General features: G+C 36.5%; 1 protein-coding gene across 2 annotated transcripts in view; it reads right to left on the bottom strand.

The window, feature by feature from the left end:
• The window catches only part of CUL1 (cullin 1), a 54,045-nt gene that overhangs the window by 16,056 nt on the left and 13,973 nt on the right, over positions 1-24,016 (bottom strand). For both annotated transcript variants that reach the window (XM_075054765.1, XM_075054771.1), the window contains 7 exons: positions 22,213-22,505; positions 10,301-10,475; positions 8,950-9,117; positions 7,835-7,885; positions 6,662-6,752; positions 5,800-5,963; positions 1,839-2,001 (listed from right to left, as the gene is read on the bottom strand). In XM_075054765.1, coding sequence (XP_074910866.1) covers positions 1,839-2,001; positions 5,800-5,963; positions 6,662-6,752; positions 7,835-7,885; positions 8,950-9,117; positions 10,301-10,475; positions 22,213-22,352 — 952 coding nt within the window. In that variant the 5' untranslated portion in view covers positions 22,353-22,505. The remainder of the gene's footprint in view (positions 1-1,838; positions 2,002-5,799; positions 5,964-6,661; positions 6,753-7,834; positions 7,886-8,949; positions 9,118-10,300; positions 10,476-22,212; positions 22,506-24,016) is intronic.

The raw sequence follows: 24,016 nt of genomic DNA, 5'->3' as shown, positions 1-24,016 counted from the left end.
ATCAACAGGAGTGGCCTGTAACACGATATGCTTAACACACTTCACACAGGAGGACCTCAAACCCAGCCTATTTTCAAGGGCAAAGCAATAAAGATTTTAATCAAGAGCAAGATTTTATTACAAGTTTAGGATAGTCTACAGTAGGGTATATTACAAATTTGAGAGTGAAATGATTACAGTGATTAATGAATGAATTCTCAAAAAAATCTTTCAAAATAAAATGTTTCTCATCTTGAGATTTCAGGAAACTTAAAAAGGGCCAGGGAACTACTGTAATTTGCACAAGTAAAGCCCGATAAAAGAAAATATTTTTTAAAAGAAGAAAAAAAAAAATCAGGCATTTTAAAATGCCTTATTATTCTTAGAAATAACCCAAATGAAAGTAAAACCAAAGACATATAACAGGACAGTGCCCAAGACACAAGGTACTTCTTTTTGGTTTTTACCCTGACAAACTTATGGAATTGCATCACTATGGTAAGTGACTGTATTAAAGGCTCACAATAACCTATGAGCTTGATAAAGTAAGGGAAAAAAAGAAAAGCCTGGGAAGTCCTCCTGAGTCCTGAAAAATCTTCTTATTTGTGCTATTCCTATTTCTATTGACTAGTAAAATGACTTTATAAATGTCTTCTGACAACACCCACCTGTATCAAAATCTCTTCCAATTACAGAGAAAATACATTTATTTAAACATAAGCAACATCTGACTTAAATACTAGTACAGGATAAAGATCTTCTATTTACATTTGAAACAGGCAACTTCTGACCTACTAATCATGCTGAATTGCCCTTTTCTATTTTGAAGGATCTCTTAGTTATCAACACAATGATTATAGTAATTATTCATAGTTGCTCTTTTAAGGTTGATATATCAAATAGACAGCCACAGTTGCAATTCACAACTCTCAAACGAACAGTATCATCAATAGTAACTTAATCATACCACCTCTTAAATTCTGTCACTTTCTTCAAAGCAGTATTTCAGCTATAGAGCCTTACCTCAACTTCCTATATGGATTTAATTAATTCCCCAACTGGAAAAATCAGAAGCACCATTCATCCTTATCATCTGCATGATGCACAGGAATTATCTGGCCCTAGTTTTGACTGTTACTTTGTCCTAAGCATTAACTCCTGAAGAAACTCATAAAAACCAATACAATGGGCAATTCCTTAAAGATACCTTAACTCTTTGATAATCTTTACATATTTTAAAGGAACCACTGAAGAAGTCTCTATTCTATGGGTTCTCTACAAAGATATAAACTTGATCCATTAGAGGCACTTAAGACTTGTTTTCACAGCTAAAATTATCTCACCAATTAATAATTTCCACCCTTTCCTTGTGCCCTATATGCAGTTTTATATATTTTATATACTGTATTTTAGAAGGTCCTTATTTGCTTCTATTCCTCTTTTAACATTTCCTACACATACTTCTTTTGAAATTCTCACTGATTACTCAGAAAGATCCATGGATTAAACTGAAACAGCTGGTAAGACTACTGGTCTGTTTTTCGTCTCCTATCTCTCTCATGCAAGCTTCAGCTCCTGCCAGATGGCTCGAGTGCTCTTGAAGCTCTTCCAGCCATGTTAAGAGAAATCAAAATTAGTGCTGTTTTCCCTTAATATTTGGGATCGGACTAGACTTCTTGAGGCAACATTCTCAGCCATCCCAATTTAATCAAAAGCTGCTTGTCAATCAGTTTAGTGACCATCTTCTCTCTTAACCTAATTCCTGAACAAATCACATTTAGCTATCACCAGAATTTACATTTTTCACAAATCATCAGGGAGGAGCTCTAAGCTTAAAACCAATGTTTGAATCTCCTTACCTTCATTTTTGTCAGCATCCAACAAATTCTGAAACTCTGTATGAAATATCTCCAGGTGTTTTTCAATAAGTACTTGCTCACATTTTCGTGCTAACTCATCTTGTGTGCTCTCATGGAGATATACCTGAACTCTACGCTGTTCCTCAAGAAGGCGAGCTTCAGCCTGCAGAACAGAGAGAGAAACACGAAACCTTTATGGAAGGCAGAACAGAAATCCAACAGCAAAAACCAGATTACTATTTAGTAAATTAATCTAGGAAACAACAACCAAAAATCAAACCTCTCACTAATACAGTGTTATGGTCCACCTACTTAAGCAGTTACTCTTCTGGGAATCATAATATACATATGGAATTGATGTTTATGTTGTATACACTGTTTAAGTGGGGGGAAGGATCACAGCAAGATTATTTTCCCGTTGCTTCTGAATAAGAAGTTTACAGATGGAAATCTGCTGTCAGAAAAAGAAAAAGCTGCTAACATGAGATGCTGGCAGTTTTAGGATCAGCAAGCTCTCTAGCTACAGAGGTAATTTTAAGACAAACATAAACTACAATCTAACAGTATGCCCATGACAAATTTATCTGAATGTTCTCATCGACATTCTTACAGAGAAACTCCTCCCAATAATCTACAATCATTTAAATTATACTAGCATTTAATTTGGCATATGAAATGCTACATCCCAGCAAACCAAAATTCTAAATGTCACTCGAGGAACAGTACTTATGCCAAAACATAAAACTGAAGTTGTTTATGTAGCGATTACCTCTATTTTGCTTGCAAAAGTGTTGAAGACTCGCTTTACAAGCCATCTGTAGTTGCAGCACGTTATTAGGGATTAAGTGTATATGTCCCCTTATCAGTCCAAATTATTTAAATTAATAATGTCAACAAGAGAAAGAAATTAAGTTAATGCATTTTCCTAGTATTTAAGAATAACAACTAAGCATGAGAGATCATATTATGGACAACAACAACAACAAAAGAACAATTTCACTGCAAGTACACTGCATCATACACAGATGGCTTTAAATAATCTCTGCCACTGTTAGCTTCACTCATTTCTGTAATAATTTTGCACCTAGCTCTTGTGAAATGGTCCTGGATTACTGTCTCCTACAGTTAAACCAGTACAGGTCAAAATATGGGAAACAAAATCAACAGTTTGGGAAGAGATATAAACTCATGCTTCAGAGTACTTGCCAGTTTCTTACCAGTAAGGAATAACAATCGACTTCCTTAATGACAGCAAATAGCAGCAAATCTTTCTGATGAACGCTGGAAACTGGAATCAGACTAGTAGGACTATTTATCTTACATTTAACCAATTCTTTATTTCTGTAGTTCAGGAAATTCTGCCATTTCTAATGCTGCTTCTTAAAATATCCTTAGACCTTCACTTTTAATGTTAACAGTCAACTCTCACTTTGAGCTCCTTTATGAAAATAAACATTCACTCTGACTTCAAATTTGCTTATCCTCTCTCACTTTTTGTGTTGTTCTTATTCCATTTTCCTTTTGAGGTCATATTTCAAAAACAAGGGAAAAACAATTAGTTCACATAACAGTATCTTTGGCTGTTTTAATTATAAAGATCAAAAGTTCAGTTTGAGACTTTATTTCAAGGGGCAGTCTTAAGAAATACTGACCTTTTTCCCTACAGCACATCAGGCCATGCCACCTTTACTCATGAGTTCTGGCCTGAGAAGAAAAATTCACAATCCTTCTAAACTCAGTAAGTCTGCCTGTATAACTACATACACATATCCTAATTCTAAGTAAGATTTCATTGAGTATTCTACATGAAACAACCAAAATTCTACTATATCATGGTAACACTGATGTTATACTGGTGTGCACTATGGTAATCCAACAGTTTTCTTTTTGTTTTTATTTTGCAATGCTATTTATCCCTAATTAGAACTCAATGCTCAGTGCTTCAGTGAGAAACCCAAGTAAGTGTACTAATAGTAGATTGAACTACAAACGAAGTATACTTCCAACATGTCTTTTAAGGCTTCTTATCGCTAGTATGCCATGTGACCGCTGAACAACTTGCAGCTTTTCACATCAGTCTCATTTAAGGTGCTTCAGAACAGAAAGGAACCCTAATTCTAGCAATATCTGAGTAATAATTATGGGGAGTACTACTCTGTTCCAGGCATTTAAGTGGTATGCAAGATTACAATACCCAGACAGAAAAAAATCAGTAAGAAGTTTACAAAACTGCCTCATCATGTTTAAGTAAAAAAATGTTAATCCTTAGGCATAATGAAGTAAGATAAAACCAAAGGACAAACTTATCTGAATTTTAAATTAATAGTTCTGAAAACTTGCACGACTTCTCTTGATGTCTCCAGCAGAGCATGCAGACAAGAGAGATCAGACAATTTGTTCCAGTTAACTAGCTTTTAGCTCAATTGGTAAGTTTCCCCTTTCAGTTAGGTCACATCCCTTAGTTTCTATCATTCTGCAAGCTCTGATCATATTTACTGTAGTCTAATACACATCTTTTTCAGTTTCATCAGTTAAATCCCAGGAAATGAGTAATGAAAACAGTTTCTTGTTCAGTCTGATTTAATGTATGCACCTTATCTGTAAGCAGATACCAACACAGCCCAAATAGCTTGTGTACATCTCTAGTATATTAATTTGAGCAGAGACTTCAGGCTACACACTTTCTTGCTGAAGATTTCCCCTGCCTTCTGCTAGCTTTATATGTGTTTTCAGCTTCAACACCAGCTTCAAGCAAAGTGAATTGCTCTTTTGTGGATTTTTGAAGTCTTGAAGATTGTTTGGGGTACTAATAAGTTCTTTCTACTTGTCACTAATCTCTAGTTCTTGAAATAGCAATGACCTTCAGATAGCTTTTTACTGTCCTGTACCAATGAAGCCTGGATGAGCCAATCATTCAGGTTATGAATATATATTTTAGGATGAAAGTAAAGACAAGAAATTGAAAGGGAAGTAGCAAAACTCATTAATTCAACAGAAAAATAAACATAGGTAGGTCTGGGAACTACTGGGCAACAATCCCAATGCACTAAAAGCAGGATTTGTTTTACTATGTTATTTCTAGGACTCCCCACCCCCACCCCTTTTTTGGGGGGCAGGGGGTAAATCATTTACTTTAATGCCAAGACTCAGACACAACAGGTTCTGTGGCAAAAAGAGTTACATTACACAAAAGAAACACAAAGATACTGTAGGGAAGGATGCGTATCTGCATATTACATACTCAGAAAGCTCTTTTTTTTTTTTAAATTAAACTGAAAGGGGAAAAACAAGCAATTCGGAAAGTGAGGAATCGTGCTGAGAAAAAGATATAAAACAGCAGTTGTCCAAGATGGAAGATGACCTATCTATTTCACATTCAGTAAGACTGACCCAATAACCAGGCTAGAAATAGTCAATGTTTATCCAGCTTGCTCTTAATTGCTCTTTCTGTGATCCCCCAAACCAGAGTCTATCTAAGAACTTAAATCTGGCCTCTGTTGATCAGAAGTATTGTGTAGGGTTCATTACATTAAAATATCTTGAGAGAATTAAAGCTAATTAACGATCTACTTCCTTGGCCAGCTTTCTCAGGAAGAGATTTCAATAAATGTGCCAACACACAGTTCCTTGTATAGGAACAGTAAACTTGCAGGTCTAAAGCAGAATGACTATTTTGGTGTCTTGAAGTCTAACAAAATCTGAATTTATTTTAACATTCTCTTCCATTTTGCCCATTAAGAAATTTTCAAACTTTCATTGTACTTACTGAAATTCACTAAGGAGACAAACTTTGTACCAGATAAACACAGAAGCAAATCACCACAGGGAGAAAGATCTAATTGGTTCTGTAAAATAATCAGCATTTTAAGAAACTGATAATAAAAGCAATAATTTATATTACTTTACCTCTAAAAAATATCTGTATCCAGAATATAATCACAAAGCTTATTAAATAATTTACCTTCTTCATGTACTCTGTGACTGGGTTCTGTTGCAAGAATTCAGTACTTTCTCGTGTATAAAATCTCTCTGTGTCAGCAAGAAACTGAGATTCAAAGGATTCTTTATAGACAGTTAGTGTAGGTCCTTTTGCAAATGCATCATCTTCATTCAGCCCCAGCTCCACTACAAAAACACAAACAAAGAGCAAGTAATGACAAAATTGTCTTTTATGAAGTGGTCTCTGGCAAATAAACAGGTACGTTCCTTCTAACTTACACAAAGGTAATCAATTACCTCTAGCACCACTTTTTTTTAACTTTTAAAAGTATACCTTTATTTTGCATTTTAAAAGTAAGCAGCAGAAGACATTACTCATGTAAACTGCACTTTTTGATATGTTACTAGATGTATTTGGAAAACTTCACTATCTCAAAAGCTAGTTCAAATTTCCCTCCCATTTTTTCCCCTTAAGCGTTCCAGATTATATGCATAGATGCTTTTTTATTAATGAAACAAGACATTAATCTGCATGGCAAAGCGCTCAATTTCATGCAAATGGCAAAAACCAACCCTACTCCACTTTGTAAACTAGTATGCTTCCCCCCTTCCAGATTTAGCTCCCAAATAAATGATTCATAAACAAAGAACGCTCTTGTCTATCAGTTGCGCTTTCAAGCTTTACAAGTATGGTATAATCAACTGTAATTGTGTCAAGTGTCTCTACAAACATGGATTTAAACAATATAAAACTGCGTTTATTTTACCGTAAAAATCTTTACTGGACATCCAAGGAGGTGGGATGCTACTTCTGGGCTCTGATAGCAGATATATATTCATTTATTTTTAAGACAGTAATAAAACCTTAAGTAATTCTCATTTACCGTAAGATTGTACAACTCCACTGATCAGCCTTGTATTGATAGTTTCACCATTTCTTTCCTTTTCAATCAATTTCAACACAGCATTTGTTACCTTAGAAAACAGGGATTAAAAGCAAGTCAAGCACAGAGAAAGCAGCTGGTAGGTCAAGCACAGTATTTAATCAGGAGTGTATTCCTATATTCAAGATAAGTCAAGCCCCCCGAGAACAAAATTTAAGGACACCACCTGAACATACAAAATTCCTACAGACATCACAGAGTATGCTACACCTCTAAGTTCTACAGCATAATTAGAGTCCGATTAGTGGTGAGCTGTAAAAGGGTATGAAAATGCTTGGGGTTTTGCACCTTCTAAATCAAACTTCTCTTTGTTTTATACCTGAAATACATGAAAACTCTGCAGTAAGAGCCGAATTAACCACCTGTATTTTACACAAAGAAAGCTATCCGCTTATGCTGATAAATAATGTGTTGCAACTACTGTTCCTCTTAAACTGAAACCTAGCTAGGATTTTCATAATATAATACAGTCTTTTCATCATGAAGTACTGGTAAATAAGAGTGAAATCAACATACATAGATATACTATTTTGTTGTGATGGAATGTCTTGTTTTACATTGCGCTGATTCACTAATTAAAAAATATTTGGTTGACCTGAATCTCCCAGGCATCAGCGCGAATTTAAAGATTCACAGTAACATTAGAAGAGACCAAAAGCCCAGGCCTGTCACTATCTGTTCTCATACAATCTTGACTCTCAAACCTTAAGACATGACCGTCAGCCTGTTTTCCTGCCTGGCTTAGAAACAGCTGAAGTTGTTACTTCATCTAAGAGGAGCCCCCTTTGCTTTTTTTTTGGGGGGGGGTGGGAGGGGGGGAGGGGACGGGCAGGGAAAGCCAAGGGTTCCCTCTGCAAAGAGGTAACAGAACAGTCTTGGTATCAAGGTTCAACCACACACATAGAGAAAGGCCCATTCCCCCCCAAATATTTATCATTTTAACATCACAAAAGAGAAGGTGGCAGCTCCTTTTTTGTTTCTGGGTCTGTACCCCCCAAATTCTCCTTGGAACAGTTACTAACAATATAAAAAATTAACCCTATAAAATAACACTATAGTTATAACATATATATATATATACACACACACACACACACACACATATATATATACCTGCTTATTTAATGGCCTGAATAAGCAGTCTCTCCAGGTCACCAAGGCAAGCTGGAAGCAAAGGAAGGGCGATGAAAGATGGAATAAACAAAATATTTATATATTTACATATACATGCAGGACAACTCCTTAAGGAAAGCTGATAAAAAAGTTCTGATTATTTAGCATACTTTAATAATTATGTTTTGGCACACATTTCTCATGCAACAAGACTGTTTCACAATAAAATTACCATTTGCTTTATTACCAACTCTACCTAAGATGTCCCTTTTCTGACAGTGATCCACTGCCAGCTCTGAAAACTAACAAACCCTGCAAGTTACTTTGACACCATACAGCTTTTTCTGTTGGTGATTTTCAGGCTGACACAGTCCCTTAGTATTAGGCTAGCGAAGTTAAGAGGGAAGGAAGTAAGGGTAAGGATACCAACTGTTTTTCAACCACATGCAGTTATTTTAGTGAAGCGGTTAAATAACACATCGCTTTCCTAATACTTCACCAGCAAGGACAATAATTATCCTTTATTAAAAAAAAAAAAAAAAGTACTTCTAGTTATCTGAGATCCAGAACTTCTGCTATGTTCCTCCCTTGTTTATATTACTTCACATTACAAAAAAAAATTATCAAAAGTACATATCAATCTTTCAGAACTGTACCAAAATAACTTATAACAAACCAAATGTTGACTGAATCTTAGCAGCCTGGATGCTAAAAAATTTGTAGAGGTGTATTGAAGTCAACAGAAAAAAAAAAAGCAATTTACTTCTCCATCTATATTTGAAACACTTGACTGAATGCTAAGTGGAATGACAAGGCCATGCTGATGCACACAGATAACAGTGTAAGAAGCAAATATTCAGAAACAGACAACTGTTGACAGTCTAATTCTGGTAGTCCCAATAGGTACAAGACAGTTGTAAACTAACAGGTTTAGACCCACAGAATTTTTACAGATATACTGGGGTGAGAGTATGGAAAGTGGGGAGATTTCCCTTTTGCCCACTTCTTCAAAACTTCTGTGAACTTCCTACAAGTTTCAAGGAGCAATCTGCAGGATGATAATGCAAACATGACAGATAGAATGGATAAAATACACAGTTCAAAAAGCTACTTACTGAATAAATTTCATATATTCCTTTACGACCTTCATCACACTCACGACGAACCCAATGTCGATTGAGGTAGGCACATATCCCATTCAATACTTTGCTTGAAAACCTATAATCTTCCCACTGTTGAGTGTAGAATTTCAGCACACTTTCATCCATCAAATCTTCACCATCCTGAAATAACAACCGTTTGCCAGTACTGTTGGGTAATTTTAAGGTACAACCAAGATATATAAGGGTGTACAAATTGTCTGGGTAATAAAGCTATACCATGCAATGTATTTATAGGAAATATAATGCTAAATGTATTACTAGCACTATTATCGCGCTATATTAATAAAGCACAAGGCCAGTATGAGATTTAGAAATTAAAACACTGGTAAAAAAATACACAGCATAGACAAAGCTCCAGAAGAAACTCCCATCCCTCCTGTGGGAGGGAGCAAGAGCACACCACATTAGAAACAGCAAGTGACACCGATGAGTGTGCTACGTAAAACATGCCAGTGCAATGGTAATGCATTCAACATGCCAATCTGCATAAAATATACCCCCCACTCCCACTGCTGCTACTTGGGGAGCTGAAAAAGGTGAGCATGGATGGGGTCTTCTCTAGGACCCTGTCAGGTAGTAAATGGAACCCTGTATTCTTGGAAATGGTTATGGCATCACATTTGTTCTTGTTACAGAAAAAAAGAAGATAAAGTTGTAACACATGGAAGTTCAAATATCTTTCCAAACTGGACCACTACAGCCTGAAGGGAGAAGGGAATAAAACCAGGAATGCAGTCTGGTAAGACCTCAGAGATGCCTTTATACAGCTTCACAAATTAATTATGCAGTAGACTTGACAGGACACTAAGAATTCTTTTATTATTGCTCAAAACTAAAATCCCAAAAGTTAAAAGCATGGTTCCTTTCCAAACATAACTAGGAACCACGCTGTTACAAAGCAGCCCAACATCCAGATCTATTAGTAATTTATTTATTAAATTAAATTCATGGCTACCATCAGGCATTTTCAACATTACAGAAACCCATTTTTTCAGCATTACTAATATGCTGGTTAATTGGTTAGAAAGTCTAGCTATTCTTGTTCAAGATACAGGACAGCTTAAGATAGCACATAACATTACATCTAATAAAATACAGAAATGATGTTTCAGCTTGAAGAGGAAAAGCAGCTCACAGGTACACTTAGCCTACAAAACATTCTAATGGGTAATGGAGACAAAAGAAAATTTCAAGATCATTCAATTTATTTCCAGTGGCTGCATACACCTCTAGGTTTGTTGATACAAGCTTATCTCAACCCAGCCCATATTACTACTACAAATGCAGATTGATCTAATCTTACCTTAAGGAGATTTGTCAAGTAGTTCTTCAGAAATTCTTTTAGCCGTTTGTACAATTCCAAGCCAACAAACTGAGCACCTCCAGGTGTCTGGCCCTTTTTCGATTTAGAAGGAGGTACTCCAGCTCCCCGTGCTTGATTAGACTGGTGTACACTAGTACAGTAGTTATAAACATGACTGACGGGAAAAGTTAAGGAATATGTATGTGCCAGCATGAGACATTAAAAATACAATGAAAAACAACATGTTAATTTCAATAAGCTATTTTACATGACTGTAAATGACTTAACCGTAATACATTACATGATGCATTAGCCCACAAAAATCAAACTAAAGCTAAGAAAATGAAGTATTTTCCAGCAGAGTTATCTGCATCAGAAATGTGTCAGACTGCCAAGTGCACTGCAAATACTGACACCAACATTAAATTTACCTAATGCTTACTTAACAAGACTACCAAGGAAACAAAGCAGTGGAATTTGCTGATAAGATTATTTTCAAGGTTTAAATGGAATTTATTTGATGTATTATATTGGCCTTCCAGAAATATATAAGCTTTCATTTGAACAGGAAGAAATTTCAACACTAACCTCAAGCAACATTCAGTAGTTGAAAACACAGAGGATAATATTTTTGCATTCTTTCAAACACAATCCTTTATAAAAGATTTGGTTATTTAACACTGATAGACAGGGGACAAACCTAGAAAGCAGTAATGGTGAGACACACACACTCAAATGCACACCATAAAATGAGATTCACTGAAAAGGCTACAAGTATAATCCCAACATTTAAGTATGTGGTAGCAATAATTTCTCCTCTCATACTAATACAGCCTGGAAGACTTGCTGTATCTGTTAACATTTCAAGAAAACATTCTGTTTTCTGATCCAAAACATTCAAATGTTCAGAATTCTTCCAAAGTAGTAAGTGGAAGTCACATTGCTCGAAACACTTCAAATAAGAAAGCATCCTCAAAGAAACTGCACTTCACAAACAAGGAAAATAAACTAGCTTGGTAGCACTTGATGAAGACTCAGATCTGACAACAAAGATTACCCTAATGACTCATCTGGCAAACGATTTGCCAACAGGAACAAAGCTACCGAGCACTCACGAAGCTACTGACAGTCCAAGGGCAGGCTTGAGTCACATCCCTTGTTAGAGAACATTGTATTAAGCAATCCAGAAGGTCTAATTTGGATTTAATTTATGTTTTAACTAATGGGCCAAGCTTTAACCACTAGATAGGCTTCTTCCACAGTATGCCACATATTAGGAAATTAATACATTGCTGAGATTTGCCTTTTATCTTTCCTTTCAGAAAGACCAGCACAATATAATGGAAGACCATCAGCACAATTAAATATCGAGGGAATTATAAACCCCAAATGTATGATGCATGACAGTCATTATGAACAGACTTGCTTCTAGTATTTAAACAGTAAAGCTCAAGCAGAAAAATGCCTTAAAATATCCAGTTAACTCCCTTGCAATTACTGTAAAAAAAAAAAAAAAAAGCTTCACACACAAATCATGTCCTTAAACTGGGTTTAAGGATTAGAGTATCCTGCATGCCAACCAGGAACAAGGCCCACAGTCTGTGTCAAACTGAAAGGAAAGCCTGCTCATGGTCTATACTCATGTTCTTGTTCAGAAAGTCACAACACTCTGTCCAAAAGAGTAGTGTTCTTTACCTAAGATTAACCCATTTTGAAAACATACAGCATACATTTATTTCTTACATGTTACCTCATCCAGGTGCCAAATAATTACATTTCCCATTATATCAACCAATAACATAAAACCTTTATTTGTGCTTAGCAACTGAAATTTTATCAGCCTCTTATCTCTATCAGCCACTTATTTCCTGGACATTAATTATTTCTTCTAGCTCCTAGTAATTTGTTTGTTCAACTTTCCTGGCACTGTTGCTCCTTTTACCATCTACGCTTCAATTTCAGAATTCCCTGTTCAAGTGAGGAATACCACATAGCATAACAATTTTTTTTTTCTAGATACACAACTTTCTTTTCACGAACAAGAAAAGCAGGGCTTACCTCACAGTTTAACCTTAAAATAGTTAATATAAGATCCTCCGAATTGTGTATGGAAAGTCTCTCCATCACAACACAAGGAATTTAGGGCTGATTCATAAATACCCCGCTGGCAGTCTTGCCCACTCCTTCCCCTAATTCTCCTATTCCAAGTGGCTTTGAGCAAGCCTAAAAATACAAGGACTGTCCAGATGATGGGTAATTCTTGCAGCTTTTGTAAATAGTGCCTGATGAAAACATTCTTTCTGTTCTTCTCCAAGAATAATCACAACAGCCTTCAGAAAAGTAAAAGACCAAGGTTAGAAGACATAAGCCTTGTTCTAACTCCATATGTTTTACTATTAAACCCAGGATTCCTTGTAAAGTAAACACTGAGAGAGACTGAGACCTGTTGTCCATGCCTGACAGTAATCAACTCAGAGCTGGAGTAAAAATATACCAGTAACGCACATCTTCACTTGTTATTCTGGCTTTAGTCTTGCTAACTGAAGTGTCCAAGACAGCACTTTTGAAATGCTGTAGTTTAGTTGTTTTATGCAAGTCAAACTGAAGTTAGTTTGCCTGCACAGAAGGCAGTTTGCAAGTGTAAATAACTCTTTGACATATTATACATAAAAGAATGCTCTCTCACACTTTGTTTACAATCTGTGTTCCCATCTGCTAAAGCCAACCACTGACAGAAAGACTGACATATTCAAAACAAAATCAGACTTGTGCTGCTTACAGTGAAGTACATGACAGTCCATCTGAGAATCACAAGGGGAATGCTATGAAAAGAATTCTTGGTTGCAGAAGGCAAACTAATCCCCTCAACTGCTTCTTATGCTGGAAGCCATATACATATCCAAATGGCTATTAGGAAACATTTCTGTGGGTGTCTGTCCAATTCTGCATAGCAATTCACATACTACAACAAGCAGACTAGTTAATTCATCAATAGAATACTTTGCACCGCAGTGAAGCTGCACTGCTCCCCAAGCTTCTGGCTGCTGAACTTCAGATTTGGCCCAGCAAACAGACAAACAAACCATCTACAGGAGGAACAGATCAAGATCAAGCTTCTAAATCCTCCTCACAGTGAAGAAGAAATTACATTTACTTATCTAAATTAAAATTTGAGGTAGAAGACTGCAAGGAAGTTTATAATTGATTCAGCATCGTACTGTTTAAGAGGAGAAATCTTTTTCAGAACTTTATTTTTCTCTGAAACTCTTCAAAATGGGATACAAGAAGCAGCGAAAGACAAATAAATTTTACCACCTTTCTCTTCAATATAATTTACACTACTTTTGACAGCCTTTACTCAGTTTCTAAACCTGGGCAGTACAAAGGAAAAAAAAAATTCCCATGCTGCCAGGCCATAATAAATTTATGGCCTTGTAGGAGGTCACTTCCACTGAAGGAAATGATCTTGACACACAACGCAGCTGGAGGGCTTCCTTGCCACCTGCTTTTCCAGTAGTGTGGGAGTTCATGCAGGCAACCAGTGATTTGGACTGGGGAAGTGACTGCCACTACAACTAACCATTGTCCCTGTTGCCAGATCCTTTGCTGAGCAGATCTGAACTTCTGTGTCCACACAGGAGAAGTGAAACAGGCTCTTTCAGTAGTAGTGCATATTCTTTTGGAGCAAGTACGCCATCAAAGCAGAAGCTTGGGCACACCACAGTCACCTCTAATCTACCCTCTGCCCCAGAAAAGTACTAAAATACTCCATACTGCGTTTTTTTCTTCCAGGAGCAACTGCAAACAGAAATTATGTGAGACAAGTATCAGTTTTGTAATTCAACACACAACAGGAAAACACTCAGATTTTACACTGATGCGTGCAAATTACTCGGTTTCACATGAGACCCTAATCTTAAATTTTTATAAAGAAAACAGTTCTGCTGAGGTAAATAACTGATTCCCCTTTCAGCAGCACAGCTGGGTCCCCACAGTTTTTCCATTTTGCTATGAAAAATTAACATAACTGGAATAAGTCTGCTTGAGGAACAGATATGTAAAACTAAAAGGAACTGAAAGGGAAGCAGAATTAACACAGTGTAGCACAAAACTATAGGGCAGAGAGAAATGACAACAAAGCTTTTGAAAAGGAGGAAGCACACACCAACAACAAAAGTTGAACAACTCTCTAACCAGAATTTCTCCCTCATTACTTCTAGTCTCTTTATAATAAAGATCAGTTTTAGGCACAAATTTGCTATGTCACCTATCTTGAGCAGTAATTAACTCTATGCTGAGTGCTCTGTCACCTCAACACCTGGTCTACAGGAACAAGTTGAGATTAATTCCACTTTTGTAAAAAATTTGTATTTTCCTAGATTACACCAAAGGCATGCAAGAACAACATAGTTACTGAAACTACTGATAGGAGAATTGCTAGGAAAGATTATGGAAGCTTTGTATTCTTGTAAAACCACTTCTAAAACAGACAATACAGCTTACTATATTTACGAGAGAACAGCTTTACATAGTTTCTTCAGAATTACTGAAGCCATTTCAACTCCTGTATGTCCAGAAGATTAGGCTGTGTGAACCTCACAAAACCACCTCATGCATAATAAGTAAAGCTGCTAGGAGAGGTGGACATGCCTACGTGACTTTAAAGCTTCATAAGTCAAACAGATGAAGGAATTTTGCACAAGTTTTTGAAATTATGAGGTTGCCAAAACCCAATCACTTTTCAGAACAAGTGCTTTAAACACCCACTTCAGCTTTGTGAGGAGCAGCAGTAAAACAAAAAATCCAGAAACCTTCATTCTTTTCAGGAAGGTATCAGCAAGAGCCTATCTTAAGTATGTTCAGTTCATCATCCAGTAAGGAAGGGTTACTCCCACAAAACAGTTCAAAGAACACAAACAAAAAAAAAATTAAGACCCTACCCCCCAACCCCACACATTCTCCATTTGTTTTTCAATACACTTTATCCTAAAATCAATTACACATTTTAAGTATTTCGATTAGATACACTTGCACTGTTAAACCATTCTCATTTTAGTCAGGGCAGGACTGAGGCAGAGACTGAAGGAGCTATTACAGCATCAGCCATGTAGCTGCTATGAAAATCCACGCGTAAGGGAGCTCAGACACATTTCTACAAGTCCGAGATTGAAGAAACTTCTGGCAAAAGCCATCTGCAGACTAACAAATAACTTCTTGCTTCCCTCTTCATGGCATAAACTCCAAAGAGTCACAGAGAAGCAATGAGTTACAAGAGAAACACAAATTTTCAAAGCCAAATGCATATACGAGGTCTACAGTCTTTATGCCAAGAAGTCTAAGAACCACCATAACTGAGGTTGCTTTTAAGTTTAATGTTCTTTGCATTGACCAAAGTTGGTTTTGTACAGAATACTCTTGGTTACTATAAAAAGCAAGTAGAACAGCAAGTGATCATTGTGGAGAACAACATAAAAAAAGGAACTGATTGTACTAATATAAACATATTCTGCACTTCTTTCAAACTGAAGCAACAATTTTTATAAATATACACAAACCCATAAAATTATACCTACCTTTCCACCCAAGAAAAGGTATATTATGTACTCTTTGAACATGTAAACAAATACGTTTACTTCTACCTTCGTTTTCCATGCAAGCACTAACTGGCACATGAGAAACACTATGAAATATCATATTGAATATAAGCAGGATTAATACTAGCAGACAGCAGAGGCTGCTTTGATGTATCCAGAGTGATCTTAAACAATCTGACATTAAAGTGAATGATGGCTTAGAGTGAGAGAATCTCAAGAGAAAGTGGAACAGTTTCTGAGGTTTAAAAAGCACATACCCTAACAACCCAGTATCTTTTCTGTACAGAAAAAGCATAATAATCTGTTCAGGGGGGAAAAAAACCCCAACAAACAAACCACAACATACCATGCTGCCTGGTAACAACAGATTCATGCAATCAGAAAATAAAAGATTCTCACAGCTTTAATATACATCTGCTGATCTAAAATCCTACTAGAATACAGGAATTCCAGTCAAAACCACTAGGAGAAGAATTGCAGTAGAAGAACTACAAAAGACCTCAGCAAATGGATGCCAAGAGAAGGGCTTTCTTGCTTTGCTTGGGCAACATAGTGCTGAATCTATCCACAGGCAAAAAATATGTTAAATGTATTTATACATTCTGTTTTATGAACAGACACATTACCCCAAGTCATCTTGTATTTTTAAAATGTAAGCATACTACACTTAATTATTTCATGTTTAATGCAATCTTTTCATTTAACACTTGCTAATATTTGAGAAAAAAATATCCCAGCTTATAAAAGAGATTACAGTAACCTTTTGTGATGTACAATTACTTAACATTTGGTCTGATGGATAATTGGTAACTACCACTTCATTAAAACAAATTAAAAAAATTGAATCATAATAAGCAAATTCAGAAACAAGGAAAAGATTTTTCATAGAAAAATGAAATGTGACAGAACAACCTAACCTTTACCTAACCTTACTTTAAAATACTTAAAGCAATTACTTTTTAAAAGAATTACTGCGGTTAATAATGGAACAATAATATTAGAAACACATTTGTAAAATCCAATTTACGGGTGTAAGACTTGAGCAACTTTTAAGTCATGGTAAATTCAGCCATTTTACTTCAAAAGTTTCACGTAAGAGCTATACGATGATTATGCCAAACACGACTACTCAAATGTATTATAGGAACTGTTGAAAACAACAGTATGATTTTTATGTGCACAACATTAGAAAGACTTTGAAAGCCAATTTGGACATTGCAGATGCACTTTTTAGTAAACCAAGCACACCTTCTACAGTTCTATATAGTCTTCTTGTCAATGCAAAGATTTTAAGATATCTTCATTTAGATAAAAATCTTATTTGTTATAAACTAATGGTACTTAGAATCTTTAAACAGCCTTATTTTTCCCAATTCAATTTTTAAAAAAATGTTAAAACTGGACAAAAAGGTTCCTCTGCTCTGTATGGGCATAAACTAACTACACTGTCTAAAAAAATTCCTTAAAAATGCTTCTCAGATTGTGTTTTGTAAATCAAGACAGTGAAAGCATGAGTTTATGCCAAAAAAAGTAATTTTGACATTTCAGATAAAAAGTACACACATGAAATAAAAGTCCACCAATAAGCTTTCCACTCACCAATCATATCTGGAAATTGAGGTGTTGATGTGTGCTTGGAGGAAGAAAATAAGAATTTCAGAAAGTTATTCAGCTTTCTGTATAAGCCACTATGGAAAATCATGCTAGTTTAATATAGTGCAGGAAAGTTTTCTGACAGCCTAATGCCTGGTCTGAGAATCTGCTTAAGATACATAAAACAAGAAAAGGAACAAAATCCTTTCATTCCCTCCACTGCAGAATTTAAATCCAAATGTATGTAAATCCCAATTTATCCTCTCACACCATGAGGCCTGAGGAAAATAAATTGCAGGCTCACCATATGATTAGTTTGAAAGACACGCATCACCTTCTGCCAAAGATGTACAAATATTTTATCATTGCCAAATGGAGTTTTAAGAAGAGGTGGCCATAAAGACAAGTGACTTACAGCAACATAAATATGAATAAGTTGAGTAAGAATAATTCTAGTAAACAAAGTAATAGGTCTTCCACCAACAATTCAAAACAGAAGCTCGCTGCTTGCTTCACACAAGCACAGTTCTCTCTTGGACAGACTAAGTGGCAGTTTCCTTCAAACAGACTACATGCCACGGAGACAAATTCTGTATACATTGATAGTATAATTTCATTACTCCTTGACTAATTGCAACAAATGGGGTTCCTTTTTTGTTGTTGCAGAACAGCGGCTTGAACTTTTTTTCTCTTTGCATAAAGTAGAGAGAATTGCTTCTGAGTGAACCACCCTCTTGTGTGCAGTGTACCAAAACTTGCTGTTAACCTCCCGAGTTCCATGAGTGACTCCTCCGTGCCTTTATTGCTCCTCTAACATTGATTTTGCAACCTAGTCCTGTGGCTAACAGCCTCCAAACTAATTGCCACTAAAGGAAAAATAGGGTAAAAAGGCCCTTCCCTCCCAACATTAGCAATGCTGTTAGGTCTACTGTTCCTAGAAATCTAGTTAATCTTACTATTTATCTTTTCTGCATGAAGTCAGTGCTTGACATGTAATTCTATGCTAGCTTGCAGTACAGCCTGTCACAAGATGTTACTTACTATTGCAGGCTCTTCAGTACTAGGAATTACTTAATATCTGGGTAAGGGACAGAAAAGCAACCAGGTAAAGGATTTCATTTTCAAGAATCTCACACATGGGAAAAAAACCCCAAAACCAAAACAACAAGCCACACAACAAAAAAACCCCAGTCTCAACCTCCACAGCAAGCACCATTCTAAAAGCATTCTGTTTCTATATGGAATTCTCAATAGAAACGCGAAGAACATACCTCAGAAAGTAATTAAAGTACATTAGTACACTGATCTTCATAATCATGTAAGGAGTGGTAAATAAAAACATAGCAAGTTCCATAAAGGACTGCTCTTCTGGTTAGGTGCTTTGGCATAGCTGGCAGGGCAAAAGGAATCATGAAAGTGTATGCATTACTGAAAAACATTTGGTGATCATCTGATCTGACAAAAAATACACCCTGCAATCAGAAGCACAAATGAATCTAAATTAGAAAAAGTAGGGATGAGGATCTTGTTAGCCACCATTCAGAAACAAGATTTCTTGGTTCATCTCTTCAGTATTCTCAGATCTAGAAAACCCCTGGAATAATTAATCTCTCTCTTCTCCCACTAGAATGAAGGAAAAAAAACCACCTTAAGTACAGGCTCTGGCCTGTACTCAGAGACTGAACCTAGTGTCTCACAAAAAGAGACACTCTGAACAAAGAAAATGAGTAGAAGTAGGATGGAGGTCCAAACTATCTGAATTGTGTAATTCTTCCAATTCTTTCCCAGATTCACTTGAACAAGGCACAACAAAACCTTCCACATCTCCAATCAATTTTGACTGAAAATTCGATACCAGATACAAGACTAAAGGCAGGTTTGCTTATATGCATGGTTTTCCTCCCTTTATAAATTAGAGGGATGAAATGGAATCCACTTCAGGAGCAATACCCAGACAGGAAAAAGAAAAGGGGGGGGGCACGGGGCAGCAGGACAAAAGAGGATGAGGAAATGACTAAACTGTCCACTGCACCAGATTTCCAAACTGCTCCTGTCACATCCAGCATCCTTGTAAATAGGGCTGATCTTCAGACCAATTACAGCTGTAGCTGAAACTCATCTGCACCTGTTCTGCTTTCCAAACCAAGCTGTTGATAGGCAGAGCTTCCAGCAATATAAGTCCGTCAATCTACTAGACTTGCTGTACACAAAGACTGAGCAAATGTGTTACAGATACTGCATCTGAAAGGGTAGGAATCTTTTAAGCCCAACTTTTGAATATGTGCACTTGGTATAGGATACAAAGTGCACTGTTACCTTCATAGTAGATTAAAAACTCTTAGCCTGCCTAACCAGTGTCAAATATTCTGAGTTATCAGACTATTAAATTAACCCACAAATTAAAGTCAATCAGCAAAATTATCCACTTAATTAATTCACTTAAAAGTAACAAAACCCATCCTTTGTTTCAGACCCAAAACCTCCTTGAAGCAACAAGGAAAAAGTAGTTAATAGACAACATATCCCTTTTACAGCTTTATTCCAAGAATGTTTGGGAATGTCAGAAGGGGAAGAAAAAAAGCAAGTGTTTTAACATTATCATTATAGTAAGTATTTAGTTTTCAGCTGCCCTGCTTGACAGACCTCACAAACAGGAATATATTAAAGGCACTCAGAAGAAAAAATTCTCTCAGAGGTTCTACTACACCTCAGATTTCTATCAGATATTCAACTTTTGCAGACTTGTTTCATTCAGTCAAGAACAATCCTGAACCTAGCGCTGCAAGAAATCAGTCATTTTAAGTCTTAGGAAACGTTCTGACCCTAAACCAAATGTTATTTCATCTTCCCATCACTATTAAAGAAGTATCTTAGAAACACTCAGCAGACCGCTCAGGGTTTTTCCCACCCCTCCAGAAGCATGGATTCTGCAGGCACAGATAAGATTACACATCAACTCTGAGATTATATGTACAGAAAACAAACTTTTCCATCTCCTTAGAAAGCCCAGAGAACTACAGAATTAACTGCTTTATAGCCTTCAAGCTCTTCTTTCTTTTATAAAAGCTCTGTCCTTTCAAAAAAATTAACACAGACTAAAATTTGACATGCAATTCCAAATCAGTGCCAACAGCTTTAGATGCTAATTTATGTATCAGAACAATAACCTTTATTAACAAAACCTCTAAAAATTATAAAGAAAAATAGCAGAACTACTTAAAGATAGGAAATGTATTCAGTCATCATTTCTTCTATCATATGTCTACACACTCTGCTGTACCACCATCTTCTTAATGAGTGCTTACTCTACTGCGTGATAAAGGTTACAAGAGTGAACACAGAACGACAGGTGCAAAACAGAGGTGGTTCCTCACCAAATCAATTTACATGCCACTTTATAGGTGGAACATAAAAGAAGGATTTCTCACTTTCCAAACAAAGTTCTAAAGTCAAATACTGAAACTATAATACAGCAAGAGACACATCTCTCCTTCCAAATTAGTTATAAAAGATCCTTACACACTACCTGACAGAAACAAGTTTCCTACAAATAGTACTTCAGCACACATGTACAAGAATGAACACAACTCCCTTTTACCATCTTATAACAACTCCCAAAACGGGGACATGCTGAAAAATTTCAATAGCTCTCTGATGCAAGCTAGGCATTCAAGAGAAATCCACTGGGTGCATTCTTACTCCAGCTGGAAAATTATAAAACCACTCAAGAGTAAAATATTACTCTGAAGTTGACAAGAGAAAAATTTTCCAGGTAACCAGACCTTATTACCAATAAGACCTGCAGCATAATGCCAGAGACTAACATATAAAGGAAAAATAACTTCTGTTTTCTTTTGGTGTATTGTGGACTTAAAATTAGACCTATTAATAAAATCACTTCAAACATCTGCTCTGTCAAAGATTATGGTGATCAAACCTGAAATTCAGAGGTAGCCATAATTATGAAGACAGTTTTCCAGACAACAGAATGTTCCTGCTTATTTGCCAGTAAGATTAAATAGAAAAGGCTAATCTTCCAAATAAAAATATATTCTTAAAAGCCACTAAGTCAAATAGTTATGAAGCAATTTTGAGTTTAGAAAAGTGTCTTGGTTTTGGCTGGGATAGAGTTAATTTTCTTCCTAGTAGCTGGTACAGTGTGTTTTGGATTTAGTGTGAAAATAACATTGATAACACACTGCTGTTTTAGTTGTTGCTAAGTAGCACTTATCCTAAGTTAAGGAGGGACCGTAGCCAGGAAAGCTGACCCGAACTAGCCAAAGGGATATTCCATACCATAGAACATCATGCTCAGTATATCAACTGAGGGGAGTTGGCCGGGAGGGGCGGATCGCTGCTCAGGCATCAGTCAGTGGGTAGCGAGCAATTGCATTGTGCATCACTTGTCTTTTCTTGGGTCTAATTTCTCTCTTTTGGTTACATTCCTTTTCATTACAATTATTAGTATTGTTATTATATTATCATAATCGATATTTTTTGTTATTATTGTAGTTATTAAACTGTTCTTATCTCAACCCACAAGTTTTACTCCTCCCTCCCCCTCCCCCTTTCTCCTCCCCATCCCTCTGGGAGGGGGGAGGAGTGAGCGAGCAAGTGGCCACGTGGTGTTTAGTTGCTGGCTGGGGTTAAACCACAACAAAAAGTGAAAAGCTATCTCTAATCTACTAACAGCGAAAGTACTAACAGGCTTTGGCTTTAGGATACGTGTAGAGTTCCATGTATCTGGATTTTGCCATACTTTGTCTGGTGTAAACCTGTTGGATTCCAGCTCTTAGGTCATCCCATATCTGGTCAAGACCGATCTGTTTAAGTCCATGGGGGTTCTGACTCCTATTCGATGACATTTTGTATTTCCCGTAAAGTCTTCCAGTGCAGCAGCCTGAGATCTGGTTATTCCTCCATCAGAATCACAAGTCAAGTAACATTCTAAACTCAGTTGCAGCAACTTGGTGAGATATTCTTTACATACAAAGAGTGATGTTTCCCAGGAAGATAATCTGCAAAAGGAAAAGAAAATATATTCGTTATATGACAGTCTAAATTCATTCACACTAGAGAAAAAGATACAAAATCAATGATTTCATTGAAACATTTTCATTTACACAGATGAGAAATCCATGACGAGATCTGAAATACCAGAACCAAGGAACATAATTTTGCAATTCAGCAATCCGCTACAAAATGTGACTGTTAGTACTCAGATCTGTCCAAAGCCTATAGGTACTTAGGTCAGTGCTGCTGACAACAAAACCCTAATGCCAATAAGAAAATGCAGCAGACGCTATCCTAAGAAGTGTTTCCTCCCTGTACAACAGTAAAACTCCAGTACTTCCAAACAACTTGGAGTTCTGTGGTAACTCATTGTTTAACAAGCATCCTGATGGATATCCAAGATTAACCAGAAGATACTAAAAATAACTATTTTTCTGTGGTTATCAATAACTGTTCCAGACTTCAGATACTACTACAGGTAATCTGAAAGTCCAAGGTATTTTGGGAGCAGAGAATTTTTCTATCTGGTAAACACATGCTTACATTAATTTCTTTGCCAAGTAAATGAACACCACTTCCTTCAATGTCATCTTACCAGCAAGAGAATATGCAGCCAATAACAGTGGGAAGAATGAACAACTAATGGAGTGCACAAAATAAAGACTGCATGAATTGTGAATGAAAGAATAAGAAACTAAGAAAATACACTACTCCCATGACTGCTTAAGCGCACAAAGTTTGGGAGGTAGTGAAAAGATGGTTATCAATTAATCAGCCTTGTGAAATGACAGAGTATGAAAACAGTCACCTGGAAAGGACTACTAAGAATATGAAGCAGAAGATTCATTTTTACACAAGTCCTGAAAAATATTTTGCAATTTTAACATCTCACCCACCATAGCAACAAAATTAAGAAGGTATCCAAAAATTACAAAGGAGGTAACACAATTTAAAAAAAACTAACCCACAAATAACAGAATTGTAGTAAGTCAGGACCAACTTACTTTTACTGCAGCCTTTCAATATATAAAGGGGGCTTATAAGAAAGGTGGAGAAAGACTTTTTACCAGGGACTGTAGTGACAGGACAAGGGGCAATGCTTTTAAATTGAAAGAGGGTAGATTTAGACTGGATATAAGAAGAAATTTTTTACATTGAGGGTGGTGAGGCACTGGAACAGGTTGCCCAGAGAGGTTGTGGATGCCCCATCCCTGGAAGTGTTCAAGGCCAGGTTGGATGGGGCTTTGAGCAACCTGGTCTAGTGGAAGATGTCTCTGCCCATGGCAGGGAGGTTGGACTAGATGATCTTTAAAGGTCCCTTCCAGCTCTAACTATTCTGTGATTCTGTACCCTAGAGCCCATTCACTGAAATACTCAAAGCACAGTGAAACATGATGAATTTTTGCATGCTTCTATAGAAAGGAATACAGCTTTATGATAAACCTGTCCTGCAATGGAGTCTGCTGGCCAAGGCTCACATGAACCCTTCTGTAATTTCAAGGATAGTATAGGCCGA

The sequence above is a fragment of the Buteo buteo genome, chromosome 2 (genome assembly GCF_964188355.1).
Source record: "Buteo buteo chromosome 2, bButBut1.hap1.1, whole genome shotgun sequence".
NCBI classification, from domain to species: domain Eukaryota; kingdom Metazoa; phylum Chordata; class Aves; order Accipitriformes; family Accipitridae; genus Buteo; species Buteo buteo.
Note: the sequence above shows the minus strand (reverse complement) of the source record. Positions and strands in the feature narration are given on the sequence as shown.